A 23,461-nucleotide genomic window follows, 5' to 3' on the forward strand; every position below is an offset into this window, starting at 1 on the left:
TGGGGTTGTCTTGAGGCAGAGGGATATGTCTGAGTGGTTTTTTCTGCAAACATTATTTACTAGGATTTCTTTGTCTTCTCATTGCCTCTAGTTCTCCAGTCTTATAGGTCCTTAGGAATGAGGAGATGTGGTTCTTCCACTGACCCACTGTATGGCCGTGATAAAGGGCTCTGGCTTCTTTTCAGTCAAATGAGGGACACATAGTACACAGGCTTGGGCTTCTTCTAGGAGTCCTTGGATTGTTGGTCACAGGCTCATAGACTCAAACACTGAAGGGACCTCAGAGATCTTCTAGTCCCTCCCCACATGTTATGTATGGTGAGAGGCAACCTGATGTGGTGCATAGAGCACCAGGCTTGAAGTCAGGAGGCTTGGATTCAAACATTTTCTCACTCTGTGATGTGGGGGAAGCCTCTTACTGGACAGAGATGCCAGTCTCTGGGCCTCAGTTTCAACATCTATAAAATGAGCCTGTACTCAGTGACGTCGAAGGTCGCTTCAGTTTCTTAATCTATGAGAATATAGAATTGAGGGCAGCTCAATAGCACAGTGGATAGAGTGCCATACCCAGATTCAGGAAGACTCACCTTGCTATCTGTGTGACCCAGGCAAGTCACTGCACCTTGTTTGCCTCAGTTTCCTCATCAGCAAAATGAACATGAGAAGGAAATGGCAACACTCCAGTGTCTTTGCCAAGAAAACCCCAAATGGAGTCATGAATAGTTGGACAGGGCTAAAGATGACCCAATAACAACAACAAAATCAAATTCAAGTTCATAGAATTTGACTGACTTGCCACAAGTCATGGAAACAGGAAGACTTAGAGGCAGGTGCTGCATGGTGAATATATATTTTCTTTAAAAAATAGTTTCTCTGTGTGTGTGTGTGTGTATGTATTTATACATATATACAGACAAGCACATAATATATATGTATATATACACATGTATTGTGTGTGTATATGTATGTGTGCCATACATGTGTGTATGCTATGCATATAGATGTATATATGTGATACATCCACCCCGTACACATATGCATAGCATGTTTTTCCCAACATTACATGCTAAAACAATTTTTAAAGTTTTTTTCCAAAAGGAAGCAAAGCGAGCAAGAGAGAGGGAGAGAGAGGGAGAGACAGAGAGAGAGAGAGGAAGAGAGAGAGAGAGAGACAGAGACAGAGACAGACAGAGGGGGGGAGAGAGAGAGAGAGAATTATGTAGTGCTTGGGGGATGAAAACAGATAATTCTCAGTACTTTTTTCCAAATTTCTTCAGTCTTTCTTTGGTCAGTTCATTTTATAAGGTTTTGTTGATGTTTTGCTTTTACTTTACTTTTATAAGTTACTCCCACTTTATGAGAAGTCTCTTGTAAGAAAGCAAAAGAGTTAAGAAAAACTAAGATTATCCAGTAATTTAACCTGAACATTGAATTTCATTTCATTTCACATCTTTAGCAATCACTTCACTTCCCCATTTTTAAAGAGTCAACAGAAGTTTATTTTCTCTCTCTCCCACAATCTATTTCATTGAAAAAAGGGGGGGGAAAGAAGATAAAATTTCTTTTAAGAAATAAACAGACACAAGTCAAATAAATTCCCTTAAGAGATGTATATGGAAATAGGCATGTCTCTCTCTGCACTCTGAATATATCCCTTTACCATGATGGATAGCTTGTTTCATCCTCATTCCTCTGGAATCATGATGTTCATTCTCCTGATCATAGTTCTTATGACTTCCTAAATTGTTTGTTTTAAAGTGTTTTCATTATTTAAATTAATCCTCTGCCACTGCTCATTTTATTCTTTGTCAGTTTATAGAGGTCATCAAAATATTTTTATACCACTGATATTATGGCATCAATTGTTCTTCTGACTCCACTCATTTACCTCTGCATCAATTCATAGGAGCCTTTCCAAGTCTCCTTGAGTTTGTCCACTTCCTCATTTTGTAGAGCATGATAGCATTCCCCCACATTCCAGTGCCGCAGCTTACTCAGTAGTTCCTCCACGAGACGGGGTCGTAGCTAATAGATGCTAACCCTATTTTTGTATAGGAAGCACATTTTCTTCTTTCTTTGATCGCTTTTGGGCACAGGCTTAGCAGTGGCATAACTGGGTCAAAGCATTTAGTGGCTGGATATGATCCATCTTTGTACCCACTCACAGGTCTTACTTTGAAAGTCACCCTTGGAAAGCGACCCCTTGAGCTCATGGCTAAGGCAAGGTCAAGTGCTGAAGCTAATGATGAGGGTCCCCAGAAATTTGAAGGGATGCCAGAACATGCAGATTCTGCACAAAACTTTGCATCTAGGGCTAAGTTAGCAGTTTGATTTTGTGGAATGTAGCCTGTGCTTCAGTCCCAAGGCTTCTGTTTGATCAGGAATAACATGTGGACACTTCCTTCTTCCTTTTTGGATCTTCTTTTCTGCAACTCTTACTGGGAAAGTAGTGGTTAAGATGCACATCCCAAAGTTTTTCATAATTATAACTTTCAGTAAGCACATAGTAGAACAGATGTTGGCTCTTGTTGGGAGCTGTCCCCAGTCTAGGTCCTTCTCTGCAAACACCTTTGCTGCCCCACAGCTCAGAGGAGGGTATGTCACAGGGAGGAAATTGGTTGTCCTGGAGGCTTGGCAATTTACTCATTATCATGGTGTGCTCTTCCATCCTATCCATCACCAATTCCACAGCACAAAGCTTTGCACAGAGACTCTAAAAGCAAATGTACTCGGGGGGAAAACAAACGAGGTTCAGACATAATAAAACATATCCATTCACAGAATCTATAATTGATGGGGCATACCTAAATTGACACTATTGTAAACAGGGAAGTGAAAAAAAAAGAAACTAACCCTTTTCCAAACGATAATTTGCAGGGATGGGGGAGAAAAGAATTGTTTTCAAAAGCCATTAGTCCATGCTTTTCATTGATAGACTTGTTTGGAAAGGTAAGACACATAGCCTCTTCTTAATTCAGTCTAAATTGAGTTTCCTGAATTTTATTGTATGTGGCACTTAATTTCACTTTAAGGTACTACCAAAATGACTACACAACAGAACAATTAAAGATTTCAAATCACCTTTCTCTCGCTCAAAAAAAAAAGTTCTCATTAAACGTGTCAAACTTATTTGGCTTAGTGTAAGGGGATATTTTGTTTTTGTACATCATCAAAATATATATAAATGGTAATAGATTGGATAACAATCTTCCATGTCTATCAAGATGATATTTAATATCCATCCTGCCCAGACCTCTTTTCTCAACCACCCAGAACAAAATGTCATTTTATGATGCATTGCACACCTCTGACATTGTCTTTTACATTTTAAGACAGTGTAAGCTAAATCTGGCTGGTGCCTCAAAAATGAGTTGGCACTAATTTTTCATTCTGTATATTTAGAATGAAGTAACATACACACACACACACCCCTTGATAAAGTCTTCTTTGATCATTCAAAACAAAAAAGAATGCTGTGGAGGGCATGGTGGGGAGTAATGCAGCAAGGAGGGCCTCAAGCCAGGTTGTAAAGAATATAGTTGTAAAGGTTTGAAAGGCTGAAAAAGGAAATCCCATTAGCTCCTAGAGGCGAGACGAGCAGCATGTGATTTTCTAATTATTTTAGGCTTTAAGGGGGCTGGAGGAGGGAGTGAAAAGGAGGAGGAGGATAGCAGATCTCAGACTTTATTGCCAAGTTGTAATCATCAAGATGATTTGGTACTCAGATCTCAAGCAGTGTTAGTAATAATTATCAAAACAATCTGATACTGGCTAAGAAATGGAGTGGTGGATCAGTAGAATAGATTAGGTACAAATTATGTTATAGTAAATGGCCATAGTAATCTAGTCTATGCAGAAACTTGGTATGGACGAATATCTCACACTTTGTATCAAGATAAGGTCAAAATGGTATGTAATCTACACATGAAAAGTGATACGATAAGTACATTAGGAGTACATGGAATATTTGTCAGATCTATGGATAAGGGAAGAATTTAGGACCAAAATGGTAGAGAGAGCATTACAAAATGTAAAACAGATAAATTTTATTCTATTAAATAAAATTTAAAAGTTTTTTGCACAAACAAAATGAATGCAACCAAAATTAAAAAGAAAGCAGAAAACTGGGAAAGAAATTTTGCAACAAGTATCTCTGATAAAGGCCTTATTTCTCAAATATATAGAAAACTGACTCAAATTTATACGAATTCAAGTCATGCCCCAGTTGATAAATGGTCAAAGGGATATGAGCAGGCAGTTTTCAGAAAAACATCAAAGCTATCTATAGTCACATGAAAATAAATGCTCTAAATCACTATTGATTATAGAAACCTAATTAAAATGATTCTGAGGAACCACCTCACACCTATCAGATTGGCTAATATGAGCCCCCCAGTAAAAAGAAAAATGAGAAATGTTGATGGGGATGTGGGAAAACTGGGACACTAATGCAATATTGGTGGAGCTATGAACTGATCCAACTATTCTGGAGGGCAATTAGGAACTTTGCCCAAAGGACAATAAAACTGTATGCCCTTTGACCCAGCAATACCACTGCCAGGTCTACATCCCAAAAATATCAAAAAAGGCAGAGGGGTGGAGGATAGACTGATTTGAACAAAAATATTTATAACAGCTTTTTGTGATGGCTAAGAATTGAAAATAATTGAAAACAATTGGGAAATGGTTAAACAAGCTGTGATATCTGATTGTAATAAAATATTATTTTGCTATAAGAAATGACAAACAGATTATTTTCAGAAAAACCTGGAAACATTTCCATGGACTGATGCAAAGTGAAGTAAGCAGAACCAGGAGAACATTGCACACAGTAATACCAATATTCTATGATGAAGAACTGTATGATGAATGACTTAGCTATTTTCAACAATACAGTGATCCAAGACAATCCCAAAGGACTAATGATGAAACATACTATCCACCTCTAGAGAAAGAACTCATAGTGACTGATTACAAACTGAAGCATACTCTTTTTCACTTTCTTTCAATTCATTCTTTTTCTTTTATTTTGCTCTCCTACAAAATGTCTAATGTAGAAATATTTTATGGGATTGCATATGTGTAATCTATATCTGATTGCTTACTTTCTCAGGCAGAAGAGAGCGGATGGAGGGATAGCATTTAAAATTCAAAAGTTTAGAAAATGATCACAACTATTTTAACATGTAATTGAGGAAATAATATATATACACATACATATATGTATATTAAAGAAACAGAAAAGAGAGAATACGTCAAGGAAATCATTGATAGGAATATTACAACTCAGAAAATATCTTATCATGGTTTATAATGTATCTTTGAGAAGACTCATTAAAGGGTATCAGAAATAAATAAGGTACCTAGGTAACCACATGCAAAAAAAAGATGATTTGGTACTGGTTTTAAAAATTGAGAAATCCATCAGTGAAAGAAATTAGGTACATGACAAACAGATGAAAATTAACCCAGTAGCCCTATATTTGTTAAATCCTAAATATTCTCCTACTTGGGTAAGGATTCACTATTCTACAAAAACTACTGGGAAATATGGCAGGAATTAGGTGTAGACATATACTTCACACCATGTTCCAAAATAAGTTCCAACTGGATAAAGATTACATCACAAACAGATGAAATGAATAGTAAAGAGATTTCCTGTCAGATATATGGCTAAAGATGAATTCATGAGCAAACAAGGGATAGAAAGGATTACACAAGAGAAAATAGATGATTTTGGTTACATAAAATTGAAAGGTTTTTGCACAAACAAAACCATTGCATTGCAGCAAAAATTTGGAGAGAAAGAATTAGTTGGGGAAACATTCATTGCAGCAAACTTCTCTGATAAAAGTCTCATTTCTAAGATATATAAGGAACAGGTTCAAATTTGTAAGACTCAAAGTCATTTCCAATTGATAAATAGATAAAGGATATAAATGACCTACATTCTCATGGGGAAAACTATATATGCAAAATAACGCTGTCCTGGGAAGGCTGTTGTGGACAAAAGCATCAAAGAGTATGGTCAATTGGTTCGTAGGACAATTGTCTAGAACATCCTTTCCAGGAATGGTTGTGTGGATGTGATTATTGTTCTTACAACACAAGCTGGAAAGGGAGGCCTGGTACCTTTGGAGCTGGGAATACTTGGTGTGGAGTTCTAGGAAGAGGCAGAGTGGGAGGCAGCTGGATCTAGGCAAGAGAATATAAATGCTTACCTCTCACAGCCTAAGTCCCAGGGGTGAGGTTATTATCTATGAGAAAACATTTTTCTTCATTTTTTTATAGATCAGTGTCATGTCTGAGAAGGTGCAATAACAGTTTAATCTGTGACAATGTTGTGGTTTGACTGTAATTGGTTTTTTGAGTTGTCAAGTATATTCTGAGGTGTGGGTTTGTAAAGGAGGAATTTGTCACCTGTCTAACCATGAAAAATAGAGAGCTCCTGATGTCTGATTATAAAAGTAATTACCAGATGCAATAATAATATGTTTCAATGACTTGCCTAAAGTCATATAAGCAGATGGTGTTAAAAAAAGCATTTCAACTTAGCTCTTTTGTTGGTGATGATGGATGATGATGATGATGATGATGATGATGATGATGATGTTGATGATGATGTTGATGATGATGATGATGATGATGATGCACACAATGATTAAAGATCTACAAAGCACTTTATATACTCTGTCACATTCGGTTATTATGAGATAGTAGAGGAATGGTCCCATTTTTCAGATGAGAAAACTAACTATAGGAGAAGATGAATGACATTCCCAAGGTCACATCGCTAGTGAATGTTGAAGGTATGATTTGAAACCACGTCTTTCTAAGTACGGTACAGGCCCATGTACAAGACTCCATGCTATTAAATGTGTACGTGTGTGAATAATACACGTAGCAAGTCAGCAATAGTTGTTAAGCATCCACTATGAACCAAGCACTGGGTTGAGTTCTAAGGATACAAAGAAAGGCAAAATACAGTCCCTGCCCTCAAGGATGCCACAGTTCAGTGGAGGAGACAAGTTACCAACAGCCATGTACAGACAAATAATGCACAGAATAAACTGGAGATAAGGGACAGAAGAATAGGCAGTGAAATTAAACAGGCCCAGGAGAGGATTCATGCAGAACCTAAAATGGGATCTCAGACTTGAAGGAAGTCACAGATGCAGAGAGGAGGAAGCAGAGGGCACCAAGCATGGAGGATGGCCACTGGAAAAGCCAGCAAAAGCCAGTGTCAGAATCATAGAATGTGTGGAATGGTGCAAAGTGTAAGAGAACTACAATTAGAGAGGGTCCCAGAAGGGAAATGATTTGAATGCTAAACAAGGATTTTACATTTGATGCTCGAAGTGATAGGAAGCCACTGGAGCTTACTGAGAAGACTGGGGTGAAGGGTAAACAGTCAAACATATGCTTATAGAAAATAACTTTGTCAGCTGAATGAAGGGTAAATTGGACTGGTGAGACACTTGACGAAGGGAGACCAATTAATAATGATAATCCAAACAGCCAACATTTATACAGTGCTTTAAGGTTTGCAAAGGATTTTGAAAATATCTCATTTGATCCTCCAAACAGCCTTGGGAGGAAAGTACAGGCAGTGAAACTAAAGCAGACAGCACTTAAATGATTTGCTCAGGGTCACATGGCTAGTAAATGCCTGTGGTCAGATTTGAATTTGAATGTTCTTGACTCCAGGTCCAGTGCACTATCCTTGGTTCTATCTAGATGCCTCTACATTAGAAACTTATTCGATAGTCCAGGTGAAAGGTGATGAGACTATGAACTAGGATGGTGGATACATGAGGAGATGAGGAACACATCTAAAAAGCTGTGTGATGTCAGACAAGTAACTGAACTTGTCTGAGCCTTGAACTCCACATTTATCAAACCCCTGTCCCAGCTGCCTGCCAGGGTTATTGGTTGAATCTGGAAGGGGCAAAGGGGTGATGGCATGCCATGATTACTCCAGAGACATTTTGTGGAGAGAAGTCAGGGGCTTCTTGGGATCAGAAGAGATTTAAACCTGCTAAGTCTCTCCTTCTCTGTAAAGTGAATGCAAATAGACTCTGAGGTCCCATAATGTTCTCCATCTAGAACCCAATGATGACATAATTCCAGGACAATCTGGCCTCAGAAGCCTTCATCCATTAGTCCCAGTTCCACCTTTTGGAAAACCATGGATGAACTCTAGAAGTCTCTTTCACACGGCAGCCCTTCACATCTTTGATGATGCTCACTATGTCCTACCCACTGACTTGGGATCCTGAGGGGAGTGGGAGGAACTATCTGTCAGGCAGGGTGACCAAAGGAGCTGCTGCTTTCAGTCTCTGTTCCTCCCAGAAATTTCTTCACCAGGATAAGAGTTCCATTTCATTAAGGGTCTCCTCCCCTCTGTGACATGGTATCTTGGTCCTTTGAGATGTTGTTTTCCATTCCCTGGAGCTGGAGTTGTTCATTCTTTTTGACTCCTGGGAATCTTAGGTGACAGTCTAGGAAAGGCTATGGAGACCTCCCTTCCCAAAATCATACTCTGAAAAGTGGGAATTAAAACACCAAGGAATAAAATAAAAAGGAAATGAAGTGTATTGAAATTCAGGTATCAAAATACTGAAGAACCAAGTGAAAAGACCCCAGGTTAAGAAGGATTTCTCAAGACTCACTCCAATTTATCAATCGTCTTCTAAATGTGTGGTACCCAGAACTGGACATGATATTGCAGAACATAGTTTGATCAAGGTCACAGAAAAGGAGGCTCTTAGCTGTGAACTGTGGTTCTCTGAGAGAAGTTATGGTTCCATTACTTTGCCTCTGCTTCCCACATCTGTCATTGAGTTTGAGGTCCACTAAAATCACCAGGTTCTTTTTGAAGCCAAGTTTCTTCAAAGCTGTACTTGTGCAGCTGGTTTGTTAAATCAAGGGTTTCAAGATTTTTAATTTCCATCTCATGAATATTCTATTTTTAAAATAAACCATTCTTTTAGCCCATGGAAGTCTGTTGGAATTTGGTCATCATCCAACATACTAACCACTTCATCAAGTTTTATGTCCATTGCAAACTTCTCAAACACAATGTATATGTATCGTTAATCATAAAATGATTTTGAAAGGCGTGGGTGAGAACAGAACCCTGTGACTTGGCATCCTGGAGGTGAAAGCTAATCTACAGCCTATGTGGGTGTTGAAACGAGGCAGGTATCATTTCAGGCAAGGGCCACGTTTGCCACCAGGACTCTGCATGCCCTGGCAAAAGTAAATATTAATCTGTGGACTTAGGTCTGCTTAGAGACAAAAACTCCTCCACAGCCTTGTGGAAAGAGAAGAGAGATTTTCCTTCATTTCCAAGATGAAAGCTCACATTTTTCTGCCCTTCTCTTGGGCAGTAGGAAACCTTGTCTTCTTAACATGCTGGAGCATGACTGAAAGTAAGAAACTCCTGGTTTACCCTCAAGATGGAAGTCACTGGCTCAGCATGAGGGATGTGACTGAAGAGCTCAGTAAGAAGGGGCATGAAATTGTGGTCCTGGTTCCTGAAGTTAATTTACTCCTTAAAGAATCAAAATTCTACAAAAGAAAACTCTACCCAGTCTCCTACTCCCATGCTGAAATGGAGAAGCGTTACCAGACATTTGGCCACAATCTCTTTGCAGAGAGATCTTTCCTGAACGCAGCCTGGACTGAGTACTGGAATGTCCGACTTGTCATCGACATGTACTTCCTCAACTGTGACAGCCTGCTGAAGGACCATGAGACCATCAGAGACCTTGAAGAAAGCCAATTTGATGCCCTCTTCACAGATCCTGCATTGCCATGTGGGATGATCCTGGCCAAGCATCTGTCCATACCTTCGGTGTACTTTTTCCGAGGCTTTCCCTGTGCTTTGGAGCACACAATGAGCAGGACCCCCAACCCCGCGTCTTTCATCCCCAGGTGCTACACTGCCTTTTCTCACCAAATGGCCTTCTACCAGAGAACAATGAACTTCCTGGTGAGTCATTTAGAGACCCTCCTCTTCAAGGACTTGTACAGAAAATACCTAGAGATTGCTGCTGACTTTCTGAAGAGAGAGGTGAACCTGCCAACCCTCTATGGACAGGGTTCCATTTGGCTGTTGAGATATGATTTTGTGTTTGAGTATCCCAGGCCCATCATGCCCAACATGGCTTTCATTGGAGGAATAAACTGCAAACAGAAGAAAAGACTCCAACAGGTTTGTGCTTTTTGCTTTCTTGGGCTATTCTATCTCCTAACCCTGTGTAAGACCTGCCCGCAGTGGATGTCTGGTTAATGTTTGCTGGCTGAAACTGACATGCACTGAAACAAATTAGGGGGAGGAAGGGAGGAAGGAAGGAAGGAAGGAAGGAAGGAAGGAAGGAAGGAAGGAAGGAAGGAAGGAAGGAAGGAAGGAAAGAAGGAAGGAAGGAAGGAAAGAGAGAGATGGAGAGAAAGAAAGAAAGAAAGAAAGAAAGAAAGAAAGAAAGAAAGAAAGAAAGAAAGAAAGAAAGAAAGAAAGAAAGAAAGAAAGAAAGAAAGAAGGAAAGAAAGAAAAAGAAGGAAGGAAAGAAGAAATGGAGGGAAGGATGGAGGAAAGGAGAAGGGAAAAATGAAGGAAGAAAAGAAGGGAGGGAGGAAAGAAGGGAGGGAGGAAGACAGGACAGAATGGAAGAGAAAGAGTCCTGGCTTGCAGGCAGAGCAACCAGGTCCATGTTCCATCTTTGCTACATCCCAGCTGAGTGACCTGAGGAAGTCACATTTCCTTCTTGGTTTTCAGTTTCCTTCTGTGTCAAATGAGGCACCTGGTCCTACTGATCTCAAAGGTTCTTCCTAATTCTCTTTCTATTCTCTTGGTGTCTGTGATCTAGTTTCTGATCCCAACTCTGCTACTTTCTGGGTGGCCTTGGGTAAGTCATTTCTCTCATCTTTATAATGAGGAAATTGTACTAGATCATCTATTACAACTGTAAATAAATGTTCCTTGGGGAAAAGGTTTGTGTTCAGAAGAAGAGGAGATAAATTTGGACAGGCAAGATGGGGCCAATCCTAAAAGTTTAGAACAGAAAGAAATCTTTTGTTCTATATATTGTTATTTGTTTTGCTACATAGTCCCTCATTGCATGTTAACAAACTTGTAAAAATGCTTTTTCTAAAACTTTGATTTCCAAATTCTCTTCCTTCCTCTCAGCCTTTGAGAGGTCAAAACGTATGATAGCAGCAATACATATGAAATCATGGAAAATGTATTTCCTTATTAGCCATCTTGCAAAAGAAAACTCACAAGAGAAAAAGGCAGTAAAAAATATGCTTCAAGCTGCATTCAAAGTTCAAGATTAGAAAGAAATCTTCCAAAAGATCTAAAGGAACGTCATGTTTTCAGATGAGGCCACTGAGAGCCAGAGACGTTCAGTGACTTACCCAAGATCGCAAAGTGTGTGGGGGACAGTTTTCTGAGTCTCTGCCCAGAGTTCTCCCTGTTTATTATAGAGCTGTTGCCATGTGGGAGGGGTCATGAGAATGGAGGAGAAGGCACCACGTGTGATGAGGGAGTGGAGATGCTGGTCAGCAGCTAGGCGATTCTTCATTCATCCAAATGATGCTATTCTCTCTCTCCTCTGTACAAGGAGGTACAATTAGGTTGTCGAGGTGATGTCAGGTCAAGTCAACAGGCAGTTCTCAAATGCCTACTGTATGTCAGACCATGTACAAAGAGTTGACATCCAAAGAAAGACAAATGGAGTCTCCTTACCATTGAGTCAGGGAGCTCACAGTCTAATGGAGAGACAACATATATATATATGGAGAGCAGCCTAGGAGGTAATGAGGAGCAGTAAGGGGACTGAGAGAAGGCTTTCTGTACAAGGTGGGAGTTTGTTTGGGACATAAAGGAAGCCAAGGAGGTCAGAAGGGGGAACTGAGGAAAGAGAGCATTCCAGGTGGGGTGGGGGACAGCAAGGGACAATTCCCAGAGCTGAGAAACGGAGGGTCTTTTTGTGGAATTATCAGGAGGACAGAGTATGACCCAAAAATATGTGTTGGGGTGTAACATGTAGGAAGACTGGAAAAGTAGGAGGGCCTGGTGATGAAGGGCATTGAGTGTGGGGAGGAGGGCTTATAACTAGATGGTGAAGGGTCTGAGTTAAGGGGCCATATCCAAGAGTTGTATCTGAGGTAGAATTGAGAGGGTGTGGTCACCAATTGGTAAGAGAGGGTGAATGAGACAGTGAGGAGGTGAGGATGACACCTGGATTTCCAGCCTGTGTCCTTGGGTACGGGAGAGGAAATGGTGGTGCCCTTAACAGTAATAGGGGAGTTTAAAGGTGTGAGTTTGTGGAGGAAGAAAATTACTTCCAGTTTGGACATTCTGAGTTTAAGATGAGTCTGGGATATCCAGGTCAGGAAGTCTCAAGCGTCAGGCACTTGGGAATGTGACACTGGAGGTCAGCAGAGAGGTTGTGGATATAAAAGGGGAAGCAATATGGCCCCTGTTCTCAAAATATAAATGGATGTAGGTGATTAGGGGCATGATGATCAAAGAAATGTGATTCCTGCATTCAAGGAGTTAATCATCTCAGAGCTATTGAGCAGTGAGACACCAGGGGAGGGAAGCAAGGGAGAGAAGATTGTATTTGATATTTTGGTGGGTCTGTGCCATACCTTCCCTCCAGTACCTCAGATCAGACCCTTCCTTGATCACCCAAGATGGTTCTTGCCCATGGTTCCCAAGAAATATTGTAGCTGTCTAACCAAATCAAGGCCTTTCTTTAGGTCTGTTAATACTCTTGGAAGACCAGAACAGCTTCTAGGCTCTCCACTGGTAAACGTTTGATCCTGGCTTCTCTTGTCACAAGAGTGGCTCACCTTTTATTCTGGACACCCATTTCCTGGATGATAACCTTATGCATTCCCTTGTCCTTTGATCCTCACCAGTAATATGTTGACCACCAGATCATTTGGCAAACTAAATATTTTGGTCAAGAGGAGGAGAAATCAATGATGACATTGATAGAGATATTGACATTTCTTTTAATGATTAATCTAAGGAAGTCAGTTATAGAAATAAACAGCCAAATGTTAAGTCTCTCTTCACAGGATCTTTACCCTCATAAAATTTAGTGCTTCCATGACCAAATAAAGATAAGGCACACAGTTATCAAGAAAGGGAACAGAGCAGAGTTTAGAGACCCTGCTCTTTCTGAGGGATCCTGGACTTTGCAGAGATGGCCACAGGGTTCCGACCTTAGTCCTGGGTTCTGGTGGGGCTGGCTGTCTGTGCTGCCTGCCTGAGATTTGTCAAAGAGGAGAAACTGCTGGTGATCCCCATGGATGGCAGCCACTGGTTCAGCATGCGTGAAGTGATCCAGAAGCTCAGTCTGAGAGGCCATAAAAGTGTTGTCCTGGCACCAGACCTGTCCCTTCACATCAGGGAAGGCCAGAATTACACTCTGAGGACCTTTCCAGTCACTTTCAGCAAGAAGAGTTTTCAGGAGCTAACCAGATCACATTTCCAATGGGCCTTTGACCCTAAACCTTTGCTGAAGAGATTCTTTGACATTGCTATACTCTTCAAGAAGTTGTCTGAGATGTATTTTAGCTTTTGTATGGACTTATTCTATAACAAGGAACTTCTGAAGTCCCTGGAAGAGGCCCACTACGATGCAGTTTTAACTGATCCTGTTTCTCCCTGTGGTGCCCTGGTGGCACAGTATCTGTCCATTCCAGCTGTTTATTTCTTGCGAGGAGTCTTTGTGACTTAGATACTGAAAGCACTCAGTGTCCTGACCCACCTTCATATGTCCCCAGAGTGACCACAGAAAACACAGACCAGATGACATTCCCACAGCGAATAAAACACATTCTATACCTTTTGCTCCAGAACATGATTTGTCATGTGTACATGAAACCCTATGACATCCTGACTTCAGAACTCCTAAAGACAGACATGAATATAGTGGATGTTCTGCACCATGGATCTGTGTGGCTTTTCGGGATGGACTTTGTGATGGGTTACCCTAAACCCATCATGCCAAACATAGTCTTCATTGGGGATATCAACTGTGGCAATGCCAAGCAGCTCTCTCAGGTTTGTAGGTGAAGTGTTTGCCAACACTGCCACCCAGTGGGTTAATTAGAGCCTAAAAGAAAATCTAGCTGCATTTTTAATTCATCCCTAAACTTTTGGTGTCCCAAGATGTGCTGTGAAGATTGTTTTGTAAGGTTTGTGACATTTTCTGAATTAGGGAGGACTGTGGGGTTGGCTTAAGCCAGAAGGATATGTGTGAGTAGTTTTTTCCGCAAACGTTATTTGCTGGGATTTCGTTGTCTTCTCACTGCGTCCAGTCTTATAGGTCCTTAGGAATGAGGCGACCTGATTCTGCCACTGACCCATTGTGTGGCCATGGCAAAGGGCTCTGGCTTCTTTTCAGTCAAATGAGGGACACATAGTACACAGGCCTGGGCTTCTTCTAAGAGTCCTTGGATTGTTGGTCACAGGCTCATAGACTCAAACACTGAAGGGACCTCAGAGACCTTCTAGTCCCTCCCCACATGTTAAGTATGGTGAGAGGCAACGTGATGTGGTGCATAGAGCACCAGGCTTGAAGTCAGGAGGCTTGGATTCAAACATTTTCTCACTCCGTGATATGGGGGAAGCCTCTTACTGGACAGAGATACCAGTCTCTGGGCCTCAGTTTCAACACCTATAAAATGAACCTGGACTCAGTGACTTCGAAGGTCACTTCAGTTTCTTAATCTATGAGAATATAGAATTGAGGGCAGCTCAATAGCACAGTGGATAGAGTGCCATACCCAGATTCAGGAAGACTCATTTTGCTATCTGTGTGACCCAGGCAAGTCACTGCACCTTGTTTGCCTCAGTTTCCTCATCAGCAAAATGAACATGAGAAGGAAATGGCAACACTCCAGTGTCTTTGCCAAGAAAACCCTAAATGGAGTCATGAATAGTTGGACAGGGCTAAAGATGACCCAATAACAACAAAATCAAATTCAAGTTTATGGAATTTTATTGACTTGCCACAAGTCATGGAAATGGGAAGAGAGAGGCAGGTGCTGCATGGTGAATATACATTATCTTTAAAAAATAGTTTCTGTGTGTGTGTGTATATATGTATATATTTATACATATATACACACAAGCACATAATACATATATACACATGTATGTGTGTATGTATATATATCTGTGCTATATATGTGTGTGTGCTACACATATATATGATACATCCACCCCGAACACATATGCATAGCATGTTTTTACCAACATTACATGCTAAAACAAGTTTTAAGGTTTTTTTCCAAAAGGAAGCAAAGTGAGAGAGAGAGAGGGAGAGAATTATGTAGTGCTTGGGGGATGAAAATAGATAATTCTCAGTACTTTTTTCCAAATTTCTTCAGTCTTTCTTTAGTCAGTTCATTTTATAACGTTTTGTTGATGTTTTGCTTTTACTTTACTTTTATAAGTTACTCCCACTTTATGAGAAGTCTCTTGTAAGAAAGCAAAAGATTATCCAGTAATTTAATCTGAACATTGAATTTCATTTCATTTCACATCTTTAGCAATCACCTCACTTCCCCATTTTTAAAGAGTCAACAGAAGTTTATTTTCTCTCTCTCCCACAATCTATTTCATTGAAAAAAGGGGGGAAAAAGAAGATAAAATTTCTTTTAAGAAATAAACAGACACAAGTCAAATAAATTCCCTTAAGAGATGTATATGGAAATAGGCGTATCTCTCTCTGTACTCTGAATATATCCCTTTACCATGATGGATAGCTTGTTTCATCCTCATTCCTCTGGAATCATGAATGTTCATTCTCCTGATCATAGTTCTTATGACTTCCTAAATTGTTTGTTTTAAAGTGTTTTCATTATTTAAATTATTCCTCTGCCACTCCTCATTTTATTCTTTTTCAGTTTGTAAAGGTCATCAAAAGGATTTTTATACTACTGATATTATGGCGTCAATTGTTCTTCTGACTCCACTCATTTACCTCTGCATCAATTCATAGGAGCCTTTCCAAGTCTCCTTGAGTTTGTCCACTTCCTCATTTTGTAGAGCATGATAGCATTCCCCCACATTCCAGTGCCGCAGCTTACTCAGTAGTTCCTCCATGAGACGGGGTCGTAGCTAATAGATGCTAACCCTATTTTTGTATAGGAAGCACATTTTCTTCTTTCTTTGATCGCTTTTGGGCACAGGCTTAGCAGTGGCATAACTGGGTCAAAGCATTTAGTGGCTGGATATGATCCATCTTTGTACCCACTCACAGGTCTTACTTTGAAAGTCACCCTTGGAAAGCGACCCCTTGAGCTCATGGCTAAGGCAAGGTCAAGTGCTGAAGCTAATGATGAGGGTCCCCAGAAATTTGAAGGGATGCCAGAACATGCAGATTCTGCACAAAACTTTGCATCTAGGGCTAAGTTAGCAGTTTGATTTTGTGGAATGTAGCCTGTGCTTCAGTCCCAAGGCTTCTGTTTGATCAGGAATAACATGTGGACACTTCCTTCTTCCTTTTTGGATCTTCTTTCCTACAACTCTTACTGGGAAAGTAGTGGTTAAGATGCACATCCCAAAGTTTTTCATAATTATAACTTTCAGTAAGCACATAGTAGAACAGATGTTGGCTCTTGTTGGGAGCTGTCCCCAGTCTAGGTCCTTCTCTGCAAACACCTTTGCTGCCCCACAGCTCAGAGGAGGGTATGTCACAGGGAGGAAATTGGTTGTCCTGGAGGCTTGGCAATTTACTCATTATCATGGTGTGCTCTTCCATCCTATCCATCACCAATTCCACAGCACAAAGCTTTGCGCAGAGAATCTAGAAGCAAATGTACTCGGGGGAAAACAAACAAGGTTCAGACATAATAAAATATATCCATTCACAGAATCTATAATTGATGGGGCATACCTAAATTGACACTATTGTAAACAGAGAAGAGAAAAAAAAAGAAACTAACCCTTTTCCAAACGATAATTTGCAGGGATGGGGTAGAAAAGAATTGTTTTCAAAAGCCATTAGTCCATGCTTTTCATTGATAGACTTGTTTGGAAAGGTAAGACACATAGCCTCTTCTTAATTCAGTCTAAATTGAGTTTCCTGAATTTTATTGTATGTGGCACTTAATTTCACTTTAAGGTACTAGCAAAATGACTACACAACAGAACAATTAAAGATTTCAAATCACCTTTCTCTCGCTCAAAAAAAAAAGTTCTCATTAAACGTGTCAAACTTATTTGGCTTAGTGTAAGGGGATATTTTGTTTTTGTACATCATCAAAATATATATAAATGGTAATAGATTGGATAACAATCTTCCATGTCTATCAAGATGATATTTAATATCCATCCTGCCCAGACCTCTTTTCTCAACCACCCAGAACAAAATGTCATTTTATGATGCATTGCACACCTCTGACATTGTCTTTTACATTTTAAGACAGTGTAAGCTAAATCTGGCTGGTGCCTCAAAAATAAGTTAGCACTAATTTTTCATTCTGTATATTTTGAATGAAGTAACACACACACACACACACACACACACACACACAAACCTTGATAAAGTCTTCTTTGATCATTCAAAACAAAAAAGAATGCTGTGGAGGGCATGGTGGGGAGTGCAGCAAGGAGGGCCTCAAGCCAGGTTGTAAAGAATATAGTTGTAAAGGTTTGAAAGGCTAAAAAAGGAGATCCCATTGGCTCCTAGAGGTGAGATGAGCAGCATGTGGTTTTCTAATTACCTCAGGCTTTAAGGGGGCTGGAGAAGGGAGTGGAAAAGGAGGAGGAGGATAGCAGATCTCAGACTTTATTGCCAAGTTGTAATCATCAAGATGATTTGCTATTCAGATCTCCAGCAATATTAGTAATAATTATCAAAACAGTTTCATGCGGGCTAAGAAATGGAGTGGTGGATCAGTAGAATAGATTAGGTACAAATTATGTTATAGTAAATGGCCATAGTAATCTCATCTATGATAAACCCAAAGATGCATATTTTTGAATCAAAACCTCGTTATTTCACAAAAAATTCTGGTGAACTGAAAAACAATATGGCAGAAAGTTGGTATGGACCAATATCTCACACTATGTATCAAGATAAGGTCAAAATGGTATGTAATTTACACATGAAAAGTGATACCATAAGCACATTAGGAGTACATGGAATATTTGTCAGATCTATGGATAAGGGAAGAATTTAGGACCAAAATGGTAGAGAGAGCATTACAAAATGTAAAACAGATAAATTTTATTCTATTAAATAAAGTTTAAAAGTTTTTTGCACAAACAAAATGAATGCAACCAAAATTAAAAAGAAAGCAGAAAACTGGGAAAGAAATTTTGCAACAAGTATCTCTGATAAAGGCCTTATTTCTCAAATATATAGAAAACTGACTCAAATTTATACGAATTCAAGTCATGCCCCAGTTGATAAATGGTCAAAGGTATATGAGCAGGCAGTTTTCAGAAAAACATCAAAGCTATCTATAGTCACATGAAAATAAATGCTCTAAATCACTATTGATTATAGAAATGCAAATTAAAATGATTCTGAGGAAGCACCTCACACCTATCAGATTGGCTAATATGAGCCCCCCAGTAAAAGGAAAATGAGAAACGTTGATGGGGATGTGAGGAAACTGGGACACTAACGCACTATTGGTGCAGCTGTGAACTGATCCAACTATTCTGGAGAGCAATTTGGAATTTTGCCCAAAGGGCAATAAAACTGTATGCCCTTTGATCCAGCAATACCACTGCCAGGTCTACATCCCAAAAATATCAAAAAAGGCAGAGGGGTGGAGGATAGACTGATTTGAACAAAAATATTTATAACAGCTTTTTGTGATGGCTAAGAATTGAAAATAATTGAAAACAATTGGGAAATGGTTAAACAAGCTGTGATATCTGATTGTAATAAAATATTATTTTGCTATAAGAAATGACAAACAGATTATTTTCAGAAAAACCTGGAAACATTTCCATGGACTGATGCAAAGTGAAGTAAGCAGAACCAGGAGAACATTGCACACAGTAATACCAATATTCTATGATGAAGAACTGTATGATGAATGACTTAGCTATTTTCAACAATACAATGATCCAAGATAATCCCAAAGGACTAATGATGAAACATACTATCCACCTCTAGAGAAAGAACTGACAGTGATTGAATACAAACTGAAGCATACTCTTTTTCACTTTCTTTCAATTCATTCTTTTTCTTTTATTTTGTTCTCTTACAGAATGTCTCATATAGAAATATTTTATGGAATTACATATGTGTAATCTATGTCTGATTGCTTACTTTCTCAGGGAGAAGAGAGGGGAGGGAGGAATAGAACTTAAAATTCAAAAGTTCAAAAAATGATCAAAACTATTTTTAACATGTCATTGGGGGAAATAATATATATATACATACATATATGTATATTTAAAAAACAGAAAAGAGAGAATACGTCAAGGAAATCATCAATAGGAATATCACAACTCGAAAACATCTTATCATGGTTTATAATGTGTCTTTGAGAAGACTCATTAAAGGGTATCAGAAATAAATAAGGTACCTAGGTAACCACATACAAAAAAAGATAATTTGGTACTGGTTTTAAAAATTGAGAAATCCATCAGTGAAAGAAATTAGGTACATGACAAACAGATGAAAATTAACCCAGTAGCCCTGTATTTGTTAAACCCTAAATCTTCACCTACTGGGGTAAGGATTCGCTATTCTACAAAAACTACTGGGAAATCTGGCAGGAATTAAGCGTAGATATATACTTCACACCATGTTCCAAAATAAGTTCCAACTGGATACGTGGCAATAATAAAAGATTACATCACAAACAGATGAAATGAATAGAAAAGAGATTTCCTGTCAGATATATGGCTAAAGATGAATTCATGAGCAAACAAAGGATAGAAAGGATTACACAAGAGAAAATAGATGATTTTGGTTACATAAAATTAAAAGGTTTTTGCACAAACAAAACCATTGCATTGCAGCAAAAATTTGGAGAGAAAGAATTAGTTGGGGAAACATTCATTGCAGCAAACTTCTCTGATAAAAGTCTCATTTCTAAGATATATAAGGAACAGGTTCAAATTTGTAAGACTCAAAGTCATTTACAATTGATAAATAGTTAAAGGATATAAATGACCTACATTCTCATGGGGAAAACTATATATGTAAAATAACACTGTCCTGGGAAGGCTGTTGTGGACAAAAGCATCAAAGAGTATGGTCAATTGGTTCATAGGACAATTGTCTAGAACATCCTTTCCAGGAATGGTTGTGTGGATGTGATTATTGTTCTTACAGCACAAGCTGGAAAGGGAGGCCTGGTACCTTTGGAGCTAGGAATACTTGGTGTGGAGGCCTAGGAAGAGGCAGAGTTGGAGGAGCTGGGTCTAGGCAATAAAATGTAAATGCTTACCTCTCACAGCCTAAGTCTAAGGGGTGAGGTTATTATCTATGAGAAAACATTTTTCTTCATTTTTTTATAGATCAGTGCCATGTCTGAGAAGTTGCAATAACAGTTTAATCTGTGACAGTGTTGTGGTTTGACTGTAATTGATTGTTTGAGTTGTCAAGTATATTCTGAGGTGTGGGTCTGTAAAGGAGGAATTTGTCACCTGTCTAACCATGAAAAATAGAGAGCTCCTGATGTCTGATTATAAAAGTAATTACCAGATGCAATAATAATAATACGTTTCAATGACTTGCCTAAAATCATAGAAGCAGATGGTGTTAAAACAAGCATTTCAACTTAGCTCTTCTGTTGGTGATGATGGATGATGATGATGATGATGATGATGATGATGATGATGATGATGATGATGCACACAATGATTAAAGATCTGCAAAGCACTTTATATACTCTGTCACATGCGGTTATTATGAGATAGTAGAGGAATGGTCCCATTTTTCAGATGAGAAAACTAACTATAGGAGAAGATGAATGACGTTCCCAGGGTCACATCGCTAGTGAATGTTGAAGGTATGATTTGAAACCACGTCTTTCTAAGTACGAGTACAGGCCCATGTACAAGACTCCATGCTATTAAATGTGTACGTGTGTGAATAATACACGCAAAAAGTCAGCAATAGTTGTTAAGCATCCACTATGAACCAAGCACTGGGTTGAGTTCTAAGGATACAAAGAAAGGCAAAATACAGTCCCTGCCCTCAAGGATGCCACAGTTCAGAGGAGGAGACAAGTTACCAACAGCCATGTACAGACAAATAATGCACAGAATAAACTGGAGATAAGGGACAGAAGAATAGGCAGTGAAATTAAACAGGCCCAGGAAAGGATTCATGCAGAACGTAAAATGTGATCTCAGACTTGAAGGAAGTCACAGATGCAGAGAGGAGGAAGCAGAGGGCACCAAGCATGGAGGATGGCCACTGAAAAAGCCAGCAAAAGCCAGTGTCAGAATCATAGAATGTGTGGAGTGGTGCAAAGTGTAAGAGGACTACAATTAGGAAGGGTCCCAGAAGGGAAATGATTTGAATGCTAAACAAGGATTTTACATTTGATCCTGGAAGTTATAGGAAGCCACTGAAGCTCACCGAGGAGGCTGGGGTGAAGGGTAAACATAGTCAAATATATGCTTATAGAAAATAACTTTGTCAGCTGAATGAAGGGTAAATTGGACTGGTGAGACACTTGACGAAGGGAGACCAATTAATAATGATAATCCAAACAGCCAACATTTATACAGTGCTTTAAGGTTTGCAAAGGATTTTGAAAATATCTCATTTGATCCTCCAAACAGCCTTGGGAGGAAAGTACAGGCAGTGAAACTAAAGCAGACAGCACTTAAATGATTTGCTCAGGGTCACATGGCTAGTAAATGCCTGTGGTCAGATTTGAATTTGAATGTTCTTGACTCCAGGTCCAGTGCACTATCCTTGGTTCTATCTAGATGCCTCTACATTAGAAATTTATTCGATAGTCCAGGTGAAAGGTGATGAGGGTATGAACTAGGATGGTGGATACATGAGGAGATAAAGAACACATCTAAAAAGCTGTGTGATGTCAGACAAGTAACTGAACTTGTCTGAGCCTTGAACTCCACATTTATCAAACCCCTGTCCCAGCTGCCTGCCAGGGTTATTGGTTAAACCTTAAAAGGGGAAAAGGGTGATGGCATGCCATGATTACTCCAGAGACATTTTGTGGAGAGAAGTCAGGGGATTCCTGGGATCAGAAGAGATTTAAACCTCGTAAGTCTCTCCTCTGTAAAGTGAATGCAAATGGATTCTGAGGTCCTATAATGTTCTCCATCTAGAACCCAATGATGACATAATTCCAGGACAATCTGGCCTCAGAAGCCTTCATCCATTAGTCCCAGTTCCACCTTTTGGAAAACCATGGATGAACTCTAGAAGTCTCTTTCACATGGAAGCCCTTCACATCTTTGATGATGCTCACCATGTCCTACCCACTGACTTGGAACCCTGAGGGGAGTGGGAGGAACTGTCAGGCAGGGTGACCAAAGGAGCTGCTGCTTTCAGTCTCTGTTGCTCCCAGAAGTTTCTTCACCAGGATAAGAGTTCCATTTCATTAAGGGTCTCCTCCCCTCTGTGACATGGTATCTTGGTCCTTTGGGATGCTGTTTCCCATCCCCTGAAGTTGGAGTTCTTCACTCTTTTTGACTCCTGGGAATCTTAGATGACAGTCTTGGAAAGCCTATGGTGCCCTACCTTCAGAAAATCATACTCTGACAAGTGGGAAATAAAACACCTAGGAATAAAATAAAAAGGAAGGGAAGTATATTGAAATTCAGGTATCAAAATGCTAAAGAACCAAGTGAAAAGACCCCAGGTTAAAAAGGACTTCTCAAGACTCACTCCAGTTTATTAATCGTCTTCTAAATGTGTGGTACTCAGAACTGGACATGATACTGCAAAACATGGTCTGATCAAGGTAACAGAAAAGGAGGCTCTTAGCTGTGAACTGTGGTTCTCTGAGAGAAGTTATGGTTCCATTACTTTACCTCTGCTTCCCACATCTGATGGTCATTGAGTTTGAGGTCCACTAAAATCACCAGGTTCTTTTTGAAGCCAAGTCTCTTCAAAGCTGTACTTGTGCACCTGGTTTGTTAAATCAAAGTTTATAAGATTTTAGATTTCCATCTCTTATTCTATTTTTAAATCAGACCATTCTTTTAGCCCATGGAAGTCTGTTGGAATTTGGTCATCATCCAACATATTAACCATCTCACCTAGTTTTATGTCCATTGCAAACTTGTAAAACACAATGTATATGTATCATAACTCATAAAATTATTTTGAAAAGCTGGTTGAAGACAGAGCCCTGTGACTTGGCATCCTGGAGGGGAAAGCTAATCTACAGCCTATGTGGGTGTTGAAACGAGGCAGGTATCATTTCAGGCAAGGGCCACGTTTGCCACCAGGACTCTGCATGCCCAGTCAAA

The 23,461-nt window shown here is 39.5% G+C and overlaps 1 protein-coding gene and 3 pseudogenes across 4 annotated transcripts in view; all 4 read left to right on the forward strand.

Moving 5' to 3' along the window:
- LOC140525374 (UDP-glucuronosyltransferase 1A6-like) overlaps window positions 1-23,461 on the forward strand; it is a 148,061-nt gene that overhangs the window by 50,679 nt on the left and 73,921 nt on the right. The window contains exon 1 of one of the 4 annotated variants that reach the window (XM_072640735.1): window positions 9,310-10,219. The exons of the other annotated variants lie outside the window; for them this stretch is intronic. Coding sequence (XP_072496836.1) covers window positions 9,356-10,219 — 864 coding nt within the window. The 5' untranslated portion in view covers window positions 9,310-9,355. Of the gene's footprint in view, window positions 1-9,309; window positions 10,220-23,461 lie in introns of those variants that run through there. 4 annotated transcript variants of the gene reach the window in all.
- On the forward strand, window positions 66-9,218 carry LOC140525385 (vacuole membrane protein 1 pseudogene; annotated as a pseudogene).
- Window positions 10,227-23,428, forward strand: LOC140525384 (UDP-glucuronosyltransferase 1A3 pseudogene; annotated as a pseudogene).
- On the forward strand, window positions 16,337-16,914 carry LOC140530377 (vacuole membrane protein 1 pseudogene; annotated as a pseudogene).

The sequence above is a fragment of the Notamacropus eugenii genome, chromosome 2 (genome assembly GCF_028372415.1).
Source record: "Notamacropus eugenii isolate mMacEug1 chromosome 2, mMacEug1.pri_v2, whole genome shotgun sequence".
Lineage (NCBI taxonomy): Eukaryota > Metazoa > Chordata > Mammalia > Diprotodontia > Macropodidae > Notamacropus > Notamacropus eugenii.